General features: G+C 27.5%; 1 protein-coding gene across 1 annotated transcript in view; it reads right to left on the bottom strand.

Moving 5' to 3' along the window:
- Nucleotides 1-15927, bottom strand: part of Usp5 (ubiquitin specific protease 5) — a 37592-nt gene that overhangs the window by 15101 nt on the left and 6564 nt on the right. Inside the window, exons 5-12 of the mRNA XM_087150363.1 lie at nucleotides 14542-14648; nucleotides 11496-11728; nucleotides 8584-8678; nucleotides 7884-8077; nucleotides 6340-6411; nucleotides 6105-6189; nucleotides 2795-2917; nucleotides 1611-1761 (exon numbers count right to left, since the gene is read on the bottom strand). Coding sequence (XP_087006489.1) covers nucleotides 1611-1761; nucleotides 2795-2917; nucleotides 6105-6189; nucleotides 6340-6411; nucleotides 7884-8077; nucleotides 8584-8678; nucleotides 11496-11728; nucleotides 14542-14648 — 1060 coding nt within the window. The remainder of the gene's footprint in view (nucleotides 1-1610; nucleotides 1762-2794; nucleotides 2918-6104; nucleotides 6190-6339; nucleotides 6412-7883; nucleotides 8078-8583; nucleotides 8679-11495; nucleotides 11729-14541; nucleotides 14649-15927) is intronic.

Genomic DNA, 15927 nt, shown 5'->3' with positions numbered 1-15927 from the left:
CGGGAGTAAGACAACAAGCATTAACTCAATCAACAGCTCATATTTTTTATTTGAACAAATTTCCAATTTTTGCCCATTTAACAGCCATTCTACTTTCGTTAAATGTTAAGTGAGGAATGTTCTGTCTTTTATTAATGATTTTTTCCTTACATTTAAAAAAAAAAAGAAGATAAATGCGGACTTTTGATGAATTTTTTTTCAAATCAGGGATGGAATATTCACCCTCCAATGAGGTGAGCCGGGTTCAAATCCCAGCGATGGCTGGTCGATACCAATTTTGCATCAGACTTGCACTGACCACAGTGCTGACGTAAAATAGTTAGTTCCATCAAAAATTTCTCCACAAAGGCAAATTTCTCCAATATTTGATTCAGGAGTTCCCTTGTTTTCTGGATTGGATTTGAAATTACAAGACATCAGAGTTGAACATTAGTAGTCGTAAATACCGTTATAAAATCACTCAATTTTAGCAGGGTTTTTACGAATTGAAACAGGTTTTTTGGTTTTACGAAACAATTAAAACATTTTGTGTTGAATTCGGAAGTATAACAACTAATGAAAAGTCTGAAGCTTTAGGTCTAAAACCAAACAGAGGGCATGTCTGAATTAGTCAAACTTGTTCTCTAATGCAAAATAAAATTAGAAAATAATAGAGAATATAATTGGAACTTTTGAAGGCATTATTTCATTAAACTTATTGTCTACATTGTTAATTATTTTTCTGTCACAAATTTTGATAACTAGGAATTTGTAATATGTTAAAAAATAAATACTTTTTGAGCAACTTTACAACTGACTAAAGTAGTACAATTAAAATAAAAATATTGACTAGATAATTAATAATAATAAACGGTATGTCAGAGTAAAGAATTAATTCCAATTTTGAGCCTTTCAAAATTTGTTAATAAATTAAAATTGGAAGATGTTAATATATACTCTTCTGCAGATTCATTTCCGAAGATTGGAAAGGTACTGGTCAGTATTTTCCTACACCAGTCAGGTGCACATTGCAAAGACTCATCCATGTCTACTCACTAAGCTCAAGCCATGGTTACTTACAGGTTGAACCATGATAAGGTGTGGATTGGATTTTGGATTCTAAAGTACTAAACCAAATTGATTCCTTCAAGTTTCACTATGGTAATAATAGGATAACAAATAAACCATAGTTAGGAATAATTAACAAGAGGCTAGTCATTTAGCTCAATGACCAGACAATTGATGGACTTTCAACATCCTGGTATCTTTGTGATAACGTACAACTAAGACAATAATCACAAACAAAGTGGTCTAATAAAATTAGGAAAGGTGCAATAAATTTTCTAAAAAATTTTGAGAAGATCTTCATCTATCAATGGAGAAACGTTACAGATTCAGTTCCAAATGTGGACTGTATTACGAAACATATTTGTCTAGAATAGTGTGTTACTGAATGGATTCCATTAAGTTTTCTTATAATGGTGTTGAAAGGTAAAAAACTTTTATTAAATTTAACTCAATAACAATATCAGTGAACAAAACAAATTATAATAAGTCACGGCAAATTGGCTCATTAGATTTTTAGAACCTTTATTTTTTACAAAATTTATAAAATAAAAATTAATACACACCTGTATTTGTAGCTCCTTCAAAAGGTATATCTAAAGATAGTAAATAATCAGTTCTAGTTGTATATTTTACTTTCTTGGAAGCACATTCTACTCGTTCTTCTACTTGGAATTTCAAAGCATCAGCAGGATTTCCTCTACCACGTGAATGACGCTATTTAAAGAAGTAAAAAATATTAAAATTACAAAGATTTTAATTTTACAAGAACAAGTCATTACAAAACATCCAGTACAAGACATCCAGTCCAGTACAAAACATCCAGTATTATTTTACAAGAACAAGTCATTACACAAAACATCCAGTAACAAAATATACCGGAGTGGTTTGCAATTAAGATGACACTAAATCCTTATAATGACCAGTGGTCGGAGGTAGTGGATTAAGTATTGAAATTACTGTAGTCGCTACTTTTTAAAAACATTAGTTAGTGAGAAGTGCGTTGCAGCAAAATATATATCATTTGAGATACCATGTACTATGCATGTCAGATAATTAACATTCTAGTACCTTCTTATTCCCTTTCCACAGTTTTCTTGATAATACAAAAACATTCACATTAGGAAAAAAAAAGAGGTTCAAAGATCTTTTTTTCTTCGTCAAATCTGATTTTTTTCCCCAAAACACATCAGTTCATTTTAAAGTAACAAAGCTTTACATTTTGGAATAATCCATTACCTCTCCTTTTATTTAGAAAAAGTGTGGCCATTAAATAAAAAATTTACCCCGGCTAGTAAATAAAAAATTTCAAGATATAAAAATTTCAAATAATTTTGTTCAGCAAAAATTGTGATGTAAATATACTTTATTTTTCTTTTCTGTGAAATTTTATTAATGTAATGTCTGTTTATAATATGGTGTGGCATGAATTTCTAAGCTTTTATTTGAAGAACCTTGCGAGATATACTATTATTTAATGGCACTTTGAGGTTCTTAAAAAAACTTTATTTAATATTTATAATCTTTACGAGATGAATAAATTTCAGCATCAAGTAGAATAAATTGTAGCAAATCACTTAGTGACTATAACCTTATTTGGCCAACAAAAAAAAGTTGTACACATAGTTGCTTGTTCATAATTGCAAGGTGCTTACAGCTTTAATTAAAAGGGATATTTAAAATAACGTTATAAAATAAGTAAACATTGAAAGATAACTGAAAAGATGAAGAACATTTTATTTATAATTACCTCTAACACACTTATAAGATGTAAGAAAAATTCCTGAGCATCTTGCTGGCGCTTAGTTGAAAACTCAGAATGACCCTGACCAATAAGATTTTTGAACATACGGGGTTTTATTCCAGGAAGTTCCTAGAAAATTTTTTTAATCGATAAACAAGCAAATATACAGCAAAGCAATAATCTCAATATAATGAAAGATTAAATAAAATTTCTTATGTTTATAATGAAAGTTAAATTTTTATTTAAAAAAGTTCATAAATTGATACCTTTAAACTTAAATATAAAAACAGGTATAGAAATAAAGGCTACATCTTTCAATAAATTTAAAATATACATATTTTAAAAAAAATTTTCACCAGTATGATAAATTACCCAGATTCTCTCTCTTATAATGGAATGGAACAGGTCATAAGCAAAATATAATTTTTACAAACAGATACAGATTCTCATGAATAAAGAAAGCATAAGAATTCAAAACATCTTTAACACAGTTTCTAACAAAATATTTCAGATGCTATTACTGTGTTATTCTTATATAAAATGAGAGATATGTAGAAACCTATTGCATGCAGCAGTCAAATATAATTGTGAATTTTAAAATAATCAAAAAGTTCCTGTAAATCATTATTAGATAGATATGTTAATTTGAAAAATTACTGTTTTAAGATTAAAATAAATATTTTAGATCAAGAATACAATCATTTTATTTAATACAGAATGAAGTCAAACTTTTCAACAAAAAATAAACATCTTTTAAGCACTCAAAAAATATTTTTTAGCTTTTTAAAAAATATCATAATTAGGATATGCGTACTAATAGAAAAACTTTTTTCCTATTGCAGAAAGTTCCTCATATATACATTAACAAAATGCAAAATAATTTTCAAAAACTTCATGTGATCATTCTAGAATAACTAGCTTCTAACAAAGAACTCTTTTTTTGATTATATTTGCCACCATAAAATTATTAAAAAATTATATTGAGTGAACATTATATTTTTTAAATTAATAATTATTTAATAAGGTAAAAAAATTAATTCAAAATTATAGTTAATTTAACTATCATTTAAAAAGTTTCTCAAGTGTATTTCCTTAGTTTTAAGAAAAAGTAATTTATAAAAGCATATTCAACAAAACATTAACAAAATTAATGTTATTGTTCATACCAAATGTAGAGATATATAAAGAATTAAGCAAATTTTAATAAATTGCTATTACAAATGTAAATTACTGAATGGCCCCAAATAAATTTTTATTAAAAATTTGTTACTTGGTTCAACATTTTTCTAATGAAATGATTAAAATTTCTTTTAATCATTTCGTAAATAAGAGCATTGAAACAAAACATTTTTGTCATAAGTAGATTAGTATAGGGTCCCTAAACTTATAACATTTAATAAATCTGAGATAATTGAATTTCTTTATTTCAATTGTTTTTGAATCAAATCATAAAGAATGAATTAAAAGTTTTTTGGAATGACAAATCTAAATAACATAAGATTTTTTGATGTATTTAAATAGTGAAAGCCCCTCACTTTAAACTTTTTAAAAATCTTGCTTCTAAATATTATAGAAATTCTTCATGAAACAAACTAAGAGCACTGAAAATTTTAAAAGTTATAAAAAAATTAATAAAGTACAATAAAAAAATATTCAAGTAGGAATGGTCTCTCAGATAAAAACCATACAATTAAAAACTCAACAAATTCTTATCTTTATTAAATTAAGTGAATAGAAGAGAGATGGAAATTTTGAGGTGATAAGCCTTTGTAATTCTTGATTGCTCTCGTGACCCACAGGAAAATACATTATTAGTGAATGATCCCCAAGTCAAGTTCAAGGATTATGGTACTGACCTATAAGTAAAGAGCTCAAGTAAGGTATTTTGCCAGTGATGAAAATGATGGTGCTTCACCAACGATAAATTAAAAGGAATATTAGAGAGAAAAAAAAATGGCTATGTTTCGTGATCAGCAAAAATGATAGAGCTTTTTCGATTCGATTTCAGAACACGGAAAACAAAGCCTGATATTGAGAATAATTTGCAAAGGGCCGCTATACATAAGAGTGCAAGAATACTTTCACCAAATCCAGCTCAGAATAAGCATATGAGGATTTGCAAGTATTTCATCAAACATTTAAAATGATTGGCACTTCCATACGCTACAAAAGTAGACATCCTCCAGATTTCATACAGTATCATATATTCACAAATCCCAGTTACATATATTCACAAACAGGGTTAAGAAAAAATCACAATTCCTAGGAGACCGCAGTCGGAAAAAAATCCAAATTTCTAGGCTTAAAAAAAAAAGAGGACCAGTTATGATTTTTTAGGTGCCTGAAACCCTTTGTATATCGATACAAAAACCCAGACAGTGAAAAATTTTAATTCAATTGAAACTTTTATGCAATCAGGGGCTAATCCAAGAGTTTTAACTTAATGCCCATTTTCGTAAAAACATTAGCAACATTTTATTTTTTAAAAAAAACTTTTAGCATTTCATAATTTTCAGTGACAAATGTCCTTAAAATATAAAAAAAAACAATAAAAAAAACATTATTTTTAAAAAAATATTAATAATGAAATGGTTCATCAGGTAGAAAATGGTTCAAAAAATTTCTAAATAATTATCCTCTGATTAGCGAAATTCTTAAATATTGGGATAATTTGATGTAATTAATTATCTGAGAGCTCTTACGTAATTAAATGAATATTTTTAAGAATGACTTCTAATCAATTTAGAACATACCAAATTGTTTCTACAGAAGCTGTTGAAGTGAGCAGTAATACGGTTAGGATTATTAACTTCATCAGTTTTTGGAATTCATAGCAAACTTTTCGTTTCCATGATATGCAATATTTAAACTGCATGCATATGAATTTTGCTGTGCAGTTTTTAAACCTTATGAATAGGAATCACCACATGTGACTTTTAAATCACCTGAATATGAATCACCACGTGTGACTTTTAAAATTTTGGGAATTACATTTAATAAAAATTTATAGATATAGTTTATTTTTATTCTTTCTGGGGAGGTGTGGATTTTACCAGTATAACTGCGATTTTTGCAAAAATAACGATTTTTTTGTACACTTTTCTTAAAGGTACCATTTTTACCAGAACAATTTGCATTAAAGAACTGAGTAAAATCACTTGTATTAGGACCTGACAATGCTATGAACATCACACACTAGAAAATGTTAAAATCAAGATTCTACAGCAGCAACAATAATTTGCAGACCAAAATATTGTGTAAATTTCACAAAGTCTTTAAAGAAAAAGTATATAACTATGAAAAATAGTTTTTATACCACAACTGCCTCTTGAGGATCATCCGTTTTTCTTTCAGGAGGTTTGGAATATTCTCCACTTAATAAACCATATGCAAGCTTAGCCCTGAAAAAACCAGAACAATTATCTATTAATATAACTATCAGTAATTATTTCTTTAAAAGAAACTTGTTTTGTAATAAACTAGTAAAGTAAAACAAGCCAATGTAAAAATAAAAAATACAAGTTTGACATCCATCACAAATACATACTTACATCTGAACATTAAAATTCTTTGGTGCATCAAGAAGAGACTCAGCAAATATTTCTTCACAATTCTTATAATAGCTAGAAACAATTAGAGAAAATTAAAATCAAATACTTTTTAAATATCAAAAACAAATAAAAATGGCAATAATCAAATTATTTAATTAAGTTTTGTTTAAGTGAGTTTCATGATCTTAGTAATAAAAATTGTGTTGATTTTTTAAATCATTCTTAGTTTTAGCTTTTAATATATTATAGTGTAGTAATTTGAGTGTGGTATTGCCAAAATTAATTTGTTTCCTTTTTGTTCTTGCTCCGTATAGCACATATTTTCTTATTTATACTTATTTTACAGCGAAAAAATATACTTGACAATTAATAAAGTAATATATTAGAAAAAATATCAAACAAAATTTATGAAATTTTTCGCAAAAACCTTTCTTTAATACTTTACTTTTTTAATAAATATTGAGAAAATTCATTTTTTTTAATTCTTTTTTTTTCTTTTAAAAGAAACAAGTACAGTGTTCTGTGCAACTGAACGTACATAACTGAATGTACAAGTACTCTGTGTAGCAACCTCCTTTACTTACGGCCACTTTTGGAGGCACAAAATTATTTTCATAGACTTTGCGTGAGAAAAAACCTTTAGGACAGACCATCAAAACCACTTCGAGTGATCGGGCGAACCTCCACACCAAATGCGGGAAAAATCAAATAAGGAAACACGAAAAAATATGAAAACAAAAATATTAACAAGACAAATAAGAAGATTCAAATGTATGCAAAATAATTGTAAGTGGCTCTTATTTAGAGAGCTCTTTTTAAGGATCTCTTAAAGAAATAGAAAATTCTTATGTTCCAGGCAGAGTGCACGACACTATCAATGGTTTACTTTTAGAGTTAGAGGCTAAATTAGAAAAAAAGTTATTTAAAAATCATTTTTTCTTATTTTTTAACATAAACTAATTTTTATGTTGTAAAACTAAATACGAACTTGGACAAAAAACATAATTGTTTATTAATAATAGTTCCATCATTCATAATTAATAAATTTGCTTTACACATAACTGTATCAGTAGGTGTCATTTTCATCGACACTAAATTTTATTCATTGATCCCGTTTTCATGACACCAACACAAGTGGTAATTCCGCACCAAGAAAATGGCACTCACTAAAACTAAAATTGCTTGTGAAAAATCCTGTACCTTCAATAACATTTTGAACAATTTTTTTGAACCTCCATTAAGGACCATTTTACTGTGGAAGTGGTCGTCCCTGAGAAAATTCATTGTAATGATTTTTTCAATATCAGTAATATATTTTGGTGCATTTTTAATACATAATTACTTTTTGTACACTATTTACAAAAAATACATGCATATTTTCTCCCTTTGTGCTCTATAGGCTCTACTAAGAGAATAGTATTTTATTACCAAGTCAATTGCCTTTAATTTAAATTTAATATTTTTGATTACTAAACTTTAGCATGTTGTGAAAATAATTTAAACACACTTCTCTTATTTCATTTTCATAAAGAAACAGTACTAACCATTCTAGGAAGTCAGGAATGTTGAAAACAACTTGCATTACCGAATTCAAATAACATGAATTGCCCAAGTTTTCCAATCCAGTATAACCTGGCCCATACAATGGTACTAATTTTGTTCCTTCCTCTTGTATTACTGCCCATTCACCAATACGCTGGTTCAAATCAATTTCTAACTCCACCATAGATTTATCAGTCTAGGTAAAAGTCTTTGAATTAATTTGTGTTGTACAATGTATAAAAATAACTATAATATGTTGTCACTATTAAGAAGAAGAAAAAATTAAAGATATGGAGATACAGCATTTTTACAATGCATAACAGATACAAATGATATGCAAATTTTAATAAAGAAAATGCATATGAAAAATATAATTAAACTTTAACATTTAAAAATATTTCAGTGCTTATTCGCAATAACGATGGATCAGAAACAGAAAAAATTAACAAAAATAAAATATATATAATCATTTTAGAAAATATGATAATAATGAAAAAGCCCATTTTGAAAAAAGTGTAGTAATTTATTACATGTTTTTCTGAGTAACTTCAATTTAAAAAACATAAAAGGCTATGATAAAAAGTATATATCTTAATATTTTAAAATAAGATTTTGGATAAGAAAGATAAAGTAAATTTAGAAATAAAGACATAAAATAATATTTTGAGTTTCCAATTTTGGAAAGGCAATTTAAAATTTTACCTTTTGTAGATCTTTAATATTAATTCCAAAATGTGCTAAATGTTGCGGCAGATTTGGATCAATCACCATATTATCTTCATCATAGGAATAAACATCTGTTAAAAATAAATTGCAAAATGAAAAAAAAGAAATAAACTTATGCTCAAGAATGAATGTTACTGAAAGCTTATGAATGAATGTCACTGAAATAAAATATTATTATCTATGAAACATATTTATAAAAATAATCATTTAAAAAAGTTTGTACACAAGTGCTATTTGTGGTAAAATAACTGAATTTTTTGAATAAAAATGGATATCAAAAATACTTAACACTGAGTTTTTTTTAAAATTATTTGTTACTTTTTTTAGTTGAAAAAACTATGATTAACATAATTTTAAACCATTGATGCACAATGCAAAAAAACAGAAGACTTTTATAACTTTTGATCTAGTGATTGGATTTTCTCCCACCAAGAGGCAAATCTTAATTGCTCTAGAATTTAACCTTAATTATACTATGATTCAAAAACTAAATGAAATCAATTAAATAATTTTTCAAAAATAAGTATTTAGAAAAATGACATTTTTTAAAATTATCTAGAAAGTGTTTAGCCAGTTTTGTTTAAATTTCACATTTTGGCATTGAAAATTACATAGTTTAAAAAGAAATAAAAAAATGTATACCCCCCAATACAATTTTTGACTAGTACTAAATTAAAAAATAAATTTTAAATATATATATAAAATCAGGGTTTAAAATCAATGGAGGTTCACTGCTCTAGGACCACTAAAATTTGACAACAGGATTGCCTTAAAGTAATGATTAGTGTTTCCCATAACCAGCAATAGATGTAAAATGACGTTCTAATGTTTTTTAAGTTTCAGTTTCGTGTTTGGTCCGAGTTATTGTCACAAAATAGAATATTTAATTATAATTAGGGCTGCAGGTTTGTCGCGGCGCGAATCTCCGCGAAATTGTCATCTTTTTTTCCTAAAATCCGCAAATTTCTCAATATGTCTTGACTTGCGCAAAAATTGCTTAAAATTTGATTTCTTTTTTCATTTTTTATTTATTATTTTTATTAAACAGAATTTTTTATTTTCCTGAACCTTAAATTGAACATGTAAAATTGATTAGATATTTTGGGGAGTGAATCAATAGCAAAATGACATGAAAATAGTTCAGAGATAAGAGATAATCACAATCTTGTCAACTAAGGTGGTCTTTTTACACTTAGGGAGGGTAATTACCTTCCTGAAGTCAGTAGGAGTACAAAAGAAATTGGAATCACAAAAGAAGGAAAATGTTATAAATCAAATCTTTGACAGAAAAATTGTTATACATGTTTTTGCACTGGGCAATGAAATTTCTACTGCCTTTCTACATATCCAGTTAATTTTTCCTCAGCGGCTTCTTGTGATTTCTTAAATATGGATCAGTTTTTTAGATGAAGAGGGGGGGGGACTAGTAGTTAGTAGGGACTTGTAACTAGTAGTTTGAATGTAGAATGTTTGAGTTTTCACAGCAATTACTTCTTACAAAGCAACGGTCAAGGAATTGCGCTTTGGTGAAGGAAAATTGATCGATTTTTAAGATCGAACACTCCAAAATTGGCTAAAGTGGCGTTGATGCAGAAAGATCGTTTTCTAAGTATAAAAATGCATTAAGTGATGAAAGACGAAGGATAAATGAGAATAATCTGACAATGTACAATATGTTGTACCAAAATTCTGTTCATTTAAATAAAAGTATTAATATTGCTTGAAATTCAAAGAAATACTTTTGTTGTGTATTTTTAAGCCTTTTTTTTATTATTTGCGCAATTTCTGTCTTTTGCATCATTTATATAATAAATTTTTTTATGTTTAGAATTTGTGTAATTTTCAAAATTTCCCACGATTTCTCCGCGAATTTGGGGTCTTTTTTCCCGCGACAAACTTGCAGCCCTAATTATAATCGCGAACATTAAACAAGCGTTGCATAGTAATTTTTCGTTTACATTCATATTATTAAAATTTTTTAAAGAAAAACCTGAAAGGAACAAGTAAAAGAACCAGTGACAATGCATATGAACTATAATACTTTTTAATAAATAATCCACAAATTAGCAATTAAATTTTATGAATTTCTATCACTTTATGGAATTATATGTTAATAAGTTAGTTTCGCAATTGTAAGCATTTTCTTCTTTTCATTAGTCTAAATTGTTCTAGAAATATGGAGAAATATACAAAACAGCAAATTAGTATCATGGAGTTCAAACAATCAACCGCTCTTTACACTAAACTATTAGCACCATAGTTAACGGGTTGTTCCTATTCCCCAATGTCAAGAACACCTCTTAATCAAAATGATCGATAGATGCCGATACTATGTAATCAAATCATTTGTTAATAAGCTGTCAGAACAAAGAAATTAAAAATAAATAGCTGCTGTGTTCTATCTTCGTTTTTTGGTACGGCTCTTCTATTTTCAATGCAGTCTTAATTTTTGTGGTTTTACTAAACGATTCCGGGCACCCATATTTTGAGTCAAAAATCCAAATTCAGTGGGAAAAAAATTTTATTTCAAGAAATGTTCTTTGTATTTGATTCCGGAGCTTCAAATATTGTCTACATAAATTAATTAGAATATTTAAAATCAAACTACAAAAATTATACTTTAGTAAGTGAAAAGCTAATCACAAGGTTAAAAATTATTAAGGTGCTATTTTTTTATATTTTGCACGTTACATCATATCAAATCTTCAAACTAATAAGCAATTTTAACAAAATAATGATCTATATAGTTCATACAATGAAGTATATTAACATTTTTTTGAACAAAAAATAAAAAGCATCTTGTGTCATGATAATATGCAAATATTTTATAAAGCTTAAAAGGACAAATATTGAAACTAACAGTTAAAAATATTCCATGCATAATATACCTGATGCTTCAGAAGTTATAGTTCCTAGTTTAACAACTAATGGATATTTCGTTTTTTCATAATGTTCTATAGCATGATTATTTCCTCCTTGACCATTGAAATACTTTCTCCCACAATGAATAGCACCATCAGTAAGATTAAGCCACAGATTTTCTTTGAGGCCACATACTTGACATTGCCAGTCTTTGGGTGGAATCTTTACTCCATTATCAAGTTGAACTAAATTAGTATGCCTAAAATAATTTATGTTGCATTGAAAAAATTTTTTTGATTATTGATCTGTATTTTAGTTACTTTGAGATGGTATTTCTCACTTTAATTTTTACGCACATTTCACATATTAAGCGATGTCAGCGAATCCCTTAAACCTTTTAACAACATGCTCGTGCAATTAATTTTTCAAAGCAGAAACACGGAAAAATCTTTATTATTGATTTAGTTGTTGTTTATACCAATCATATTTAACACAATTTTTTGAACTACATTTATAAATAAATTACCTACTAATAATGAATATTACACCTTTATAGTAACTAATTAAAGAAAAAATTTGCTTCTTAAAAGAATTGCAAAAATGGATATTAAAATCATGCAAATATGAGTGGCGATCTTGGAATTTAAAATCGTATGAATACGAATCGATATATTGGATTTTGAAAAAGCGACAGTACAAATTGCGATAAGGAATTTTAAAATTGTGTAAATACGAATCACTATGTATATTTTTAAGATTGCGTGAGTACGAATCCTAATGAGTAATTTTTAAATCACGTATAAATATGAAAATAGCTGTTTGATATTACAACTGCATGAATACGAATCAAGACATTGGATTTTAAAATTGCATAAATACAAACGCCATTTCTTACATCTGTGAAATAAAATGAACTGATATTATGAATTTCAAATGAATTTAACAAAGAAAAAAATTCTGATTCCCTATGCATTGGGGTTTAGATTTCTTCTAGGACACTGAAAGAAATTGGAAAAAAGAAAAAGAAACAACTAAAAATGAGCAATAAAATGGATAAAATTCAATGTAGTACAAAAAAGTTAAGTTTTTTTTCAGTTTACTTATTTTTAAAAAATAAGTACAGTAGAGCGCCGATTGTCCGAACCCTTATTATCCGAACGTCCAATTATACAAACTATGTCTGAATTAGTTTTTTTTTTTTTTTTTTAAAGTTTAGAATACTTTTTAACCTCTTGAAAATTTTTCTAAATTAAGAAGAATAAATAATATTCCCGACATCCGAAGACCATATTTAATTTACAACCGTTTTAGCAGTTTTCTTAGCCACATGTATGGTGATACAGTTAAACCTACCTACCCCTTTACAACTGAACATTTTCTTCCAAGAATGCGAGCTTCATTTTGATGGTATACAATGGTTGGAATGCAGAAGGACTTTATGAATAGATAAGTGCTGTAGTTTTATAATTGGGGAATGGGTAGTTGTCACTTATGGTTAATGATTAGTGATTACAGTGCTTGGAATAATAAATCTTGGAATAAAATTCTTAACAGAAAAACTGAAGTTTCTGAACCAGTAGATCTTTCGGATGAAAATGATGAAATTGTTGCTGAAATTTTGAATGAAAATCTGAACTCCAAAGACAAAGAGGAAGAAGTAGGTGATCAAGTTCAAGATAGTGGACCTTCTCATATATAAGCATGCAATTCATTAGATATTGCAATGAATTGGCTAGAACGTCAAAATGATGTTGATCCAGTTCAGTTGATTTATTTAAAAAGAATAAGGGATATATGGCTGTTAAAAAAAAATGCATCTTCTTTGAATCGAAATCTTTGCTGGATTTCTTTTGCAATGGAAAATAATGAAAAATGTGGTAAAATCAGTAATAGACAAAAAAAATTATAAAAAACTGAAATATGATAAAAGTAATTCAAAATGAAAAAAAGTTTTAAAAAAAGTTAATTAAAAATTGAAGGAAAAAAAACTTTTAAGCACGCCAAAGCTATTTTAGATAGTACTACCAGTCCTAAGCCTACAAAAGGTGCGAAGGGAAGTTAGTGCATAAATAATAATCATGTACACTAGATTTTAAACAGTTTTCCAATTATCTGAACCATGTTCGGTCCCGAGCAGTTCGGATAATCGGCGCTCTACTGTATCTCTAAATTACTTATATCAGTTTAATTATGAAGCTTTTATTAAAAATTATTTTTAAATACGATTTATACTGTCCACATTCCTAAGCAAAAATTGCTCTGATATTGGATAATTTCTGCATACTATTAGTTATTACTTTTTTTTTTTAAGTTTACTGCAGATACTCTTAATACATAGCAAATAATTTCACACAGAATATTTAATTTTGATAGTTATTCTTAAAAAAAATTATTTTATTGCGATCTTCCTCAACAGGTTAAATTTTCTTTATAATTCTTTTAATAGCATTGAATCTGTTTCGAAATTTTTTGACCGTATCTTAGTTCTTAATGTCAGGCATAATCAAATTACTAGCTTATAAAGTCAATTTAACAATTAACTAGACTAAGATTCAAAAGAATTGCTTTAATATTTTATATAATCCGGCTTGCACCGACCACAGTGCTGAGGTAAAATATCCACAGTTAGTAGACATATGGGTTAGTCCCCTTACTAACCGTGGTATGTTTTCGTGGCCTTCCTCTCCCTGTAATGCAAGTGCGGGTTAATGCCATTAAAAAGTCCTCCATGAAAAGAAAAAATTTCTTCTGATATTTGATCCAAGAGGACCCTTCCGGATTAGGCTCAAAATTACAAGACTAAAGAGTTGAGCATTGTTAGTCTAAAAATTGGATTGGCTGTTCAGAGACGTTTATAAAATAAAAATTCAGATAATTCATGTTTTAAGAAGAGTTCTTCCAATTTCATCTACTTAGGTTGAAGAAAAAAAAACCTAATTCCTACACAACATTTTTCTTTTGCTGTGCCTCTTACTGCTTCTGTCAGACTTGCAAGGAGCAAAATATATATTCCAATATAAAAGAGCAATTTAATAAGTACACAATGTTATTATAAAATATAAAAGTTTGTACTTAGTGGTTTCTCTCTGCATTCCATCCCAAGTCCCAGCCATAGCATCAGCCTCCTCTTGAACGCTAGCAGCATCTGTGTTAAGAATAGCACTGATACTAAATTGAACCTAGAAAATAAATTAGATGAAACATTCAACCTGAGCATGAATAAGCTTCTTATTTCTTACTTAATTTCTGAACTGAGAATTAATACTTTAATAATACAGTAAATTTGTTTTAATACTTTCCTTCCTACAGGCATTTATGAAATTAATAACACAAAGAAAAACTGGTTTATTCTAAGGAAACACAATCTGGCTCTAATTTGAACCTCATATAGTTGATTGAAAGTTCAATAGTGTAAAGAGCCAAATATTAAATTTAGTAAATATAGAACTGGTATATAGTTAAAAAAATAGAAAGAAAAAAGTACTATATGAAAAGTACTATAAAATAACTTCAGTTAATACAAAAATCTATTAATTCAAGAAAAATTTAGGCAAAATATTAATATTTCAATAAACCAAAAGGAAAGGAATTTTAATCACCACTACACATAAGATAGATACATGAGAGGAGAGACATTTGGTTAATTCTTAATATTATATATTAATTACAAAATTCTGTTAAGTTTTAGAAATTTTTCCATTGTCTATAACAAGAAAAAATGCTTTGCCAAACCTCCAAAAATAGGAGGATACTGGTCTTTGAAATACCGATTTTAAGCTTGTATTAAGCTCTATTATAGCATAATGCCTTTTATAAATTTGTTTCATAACTCATTACCTAAGACTTTATTCACTTTATATCTTTATTGTATAAAACTTATACAAGGTATCTGCTACATTTTAGATTTTCAAATTCATGACTTTTCATGACTAATTCCAAGAATTTTTCATGACTTGACAAAGATACTATTTTCTCCGACAAAAACACAACAGTAAATTTAAAAAAGCATCATAATAACATTAATTGAAATTATAGGTGTAACCAAAACTGTTATACTCTGCATCTTCATATTTATAAATTTTTAATTTAAAAAAACAGAGAAAATAAAGATTCTAAATAAAATAGCTCAAAAGTATTTTTTTTTTCTTTTTTCCACAGAATTATATTCTAAAGATACTTTTCTTGTTCAAGGGAAAGGAAAGAAATACTGATTTTTCTGTTCTCATTTCAGGATAAAAATAATTCGCCAATCACTGGCTTGCTTCAGCTAGAATTTAAAACTGATAAAATAAAAAAATAAATACTAAAAATTCTGAAATCACAGAAGTTTAAAAGATAATTTGCTCTAAAAATGACGTTTTTTTCTCCTTCATTTTTTGAAAGAACACAATTTTTAAAGAACATGATAAAAACATTTTATATTTTTAAAAAAAATATGACTATGAGTGGGTAGTTTAT

This window comes from Parasteatoda tepidariorum, chromosome 8, assembly GCF_982258835.1.
Source record: "Parasteatoda tepidariorum strain Cologne lab strain chromosome 8, Ptep-v5.0, whole genome shotgun sequence".
Classification (NCBI taxonomy): domain Eukaryota; kingdom Metazoa; phylum Arthropoda; class Arachnida; order Araneae; family Theridiidae; genus Parasteatoda; species Parasteatoda tepidariorum.
The sequence above is the reverse complement of the archived record's forward strand: the minus strand, read 5'-3'. Positions and strand labels throughout refer to the sequence as shown.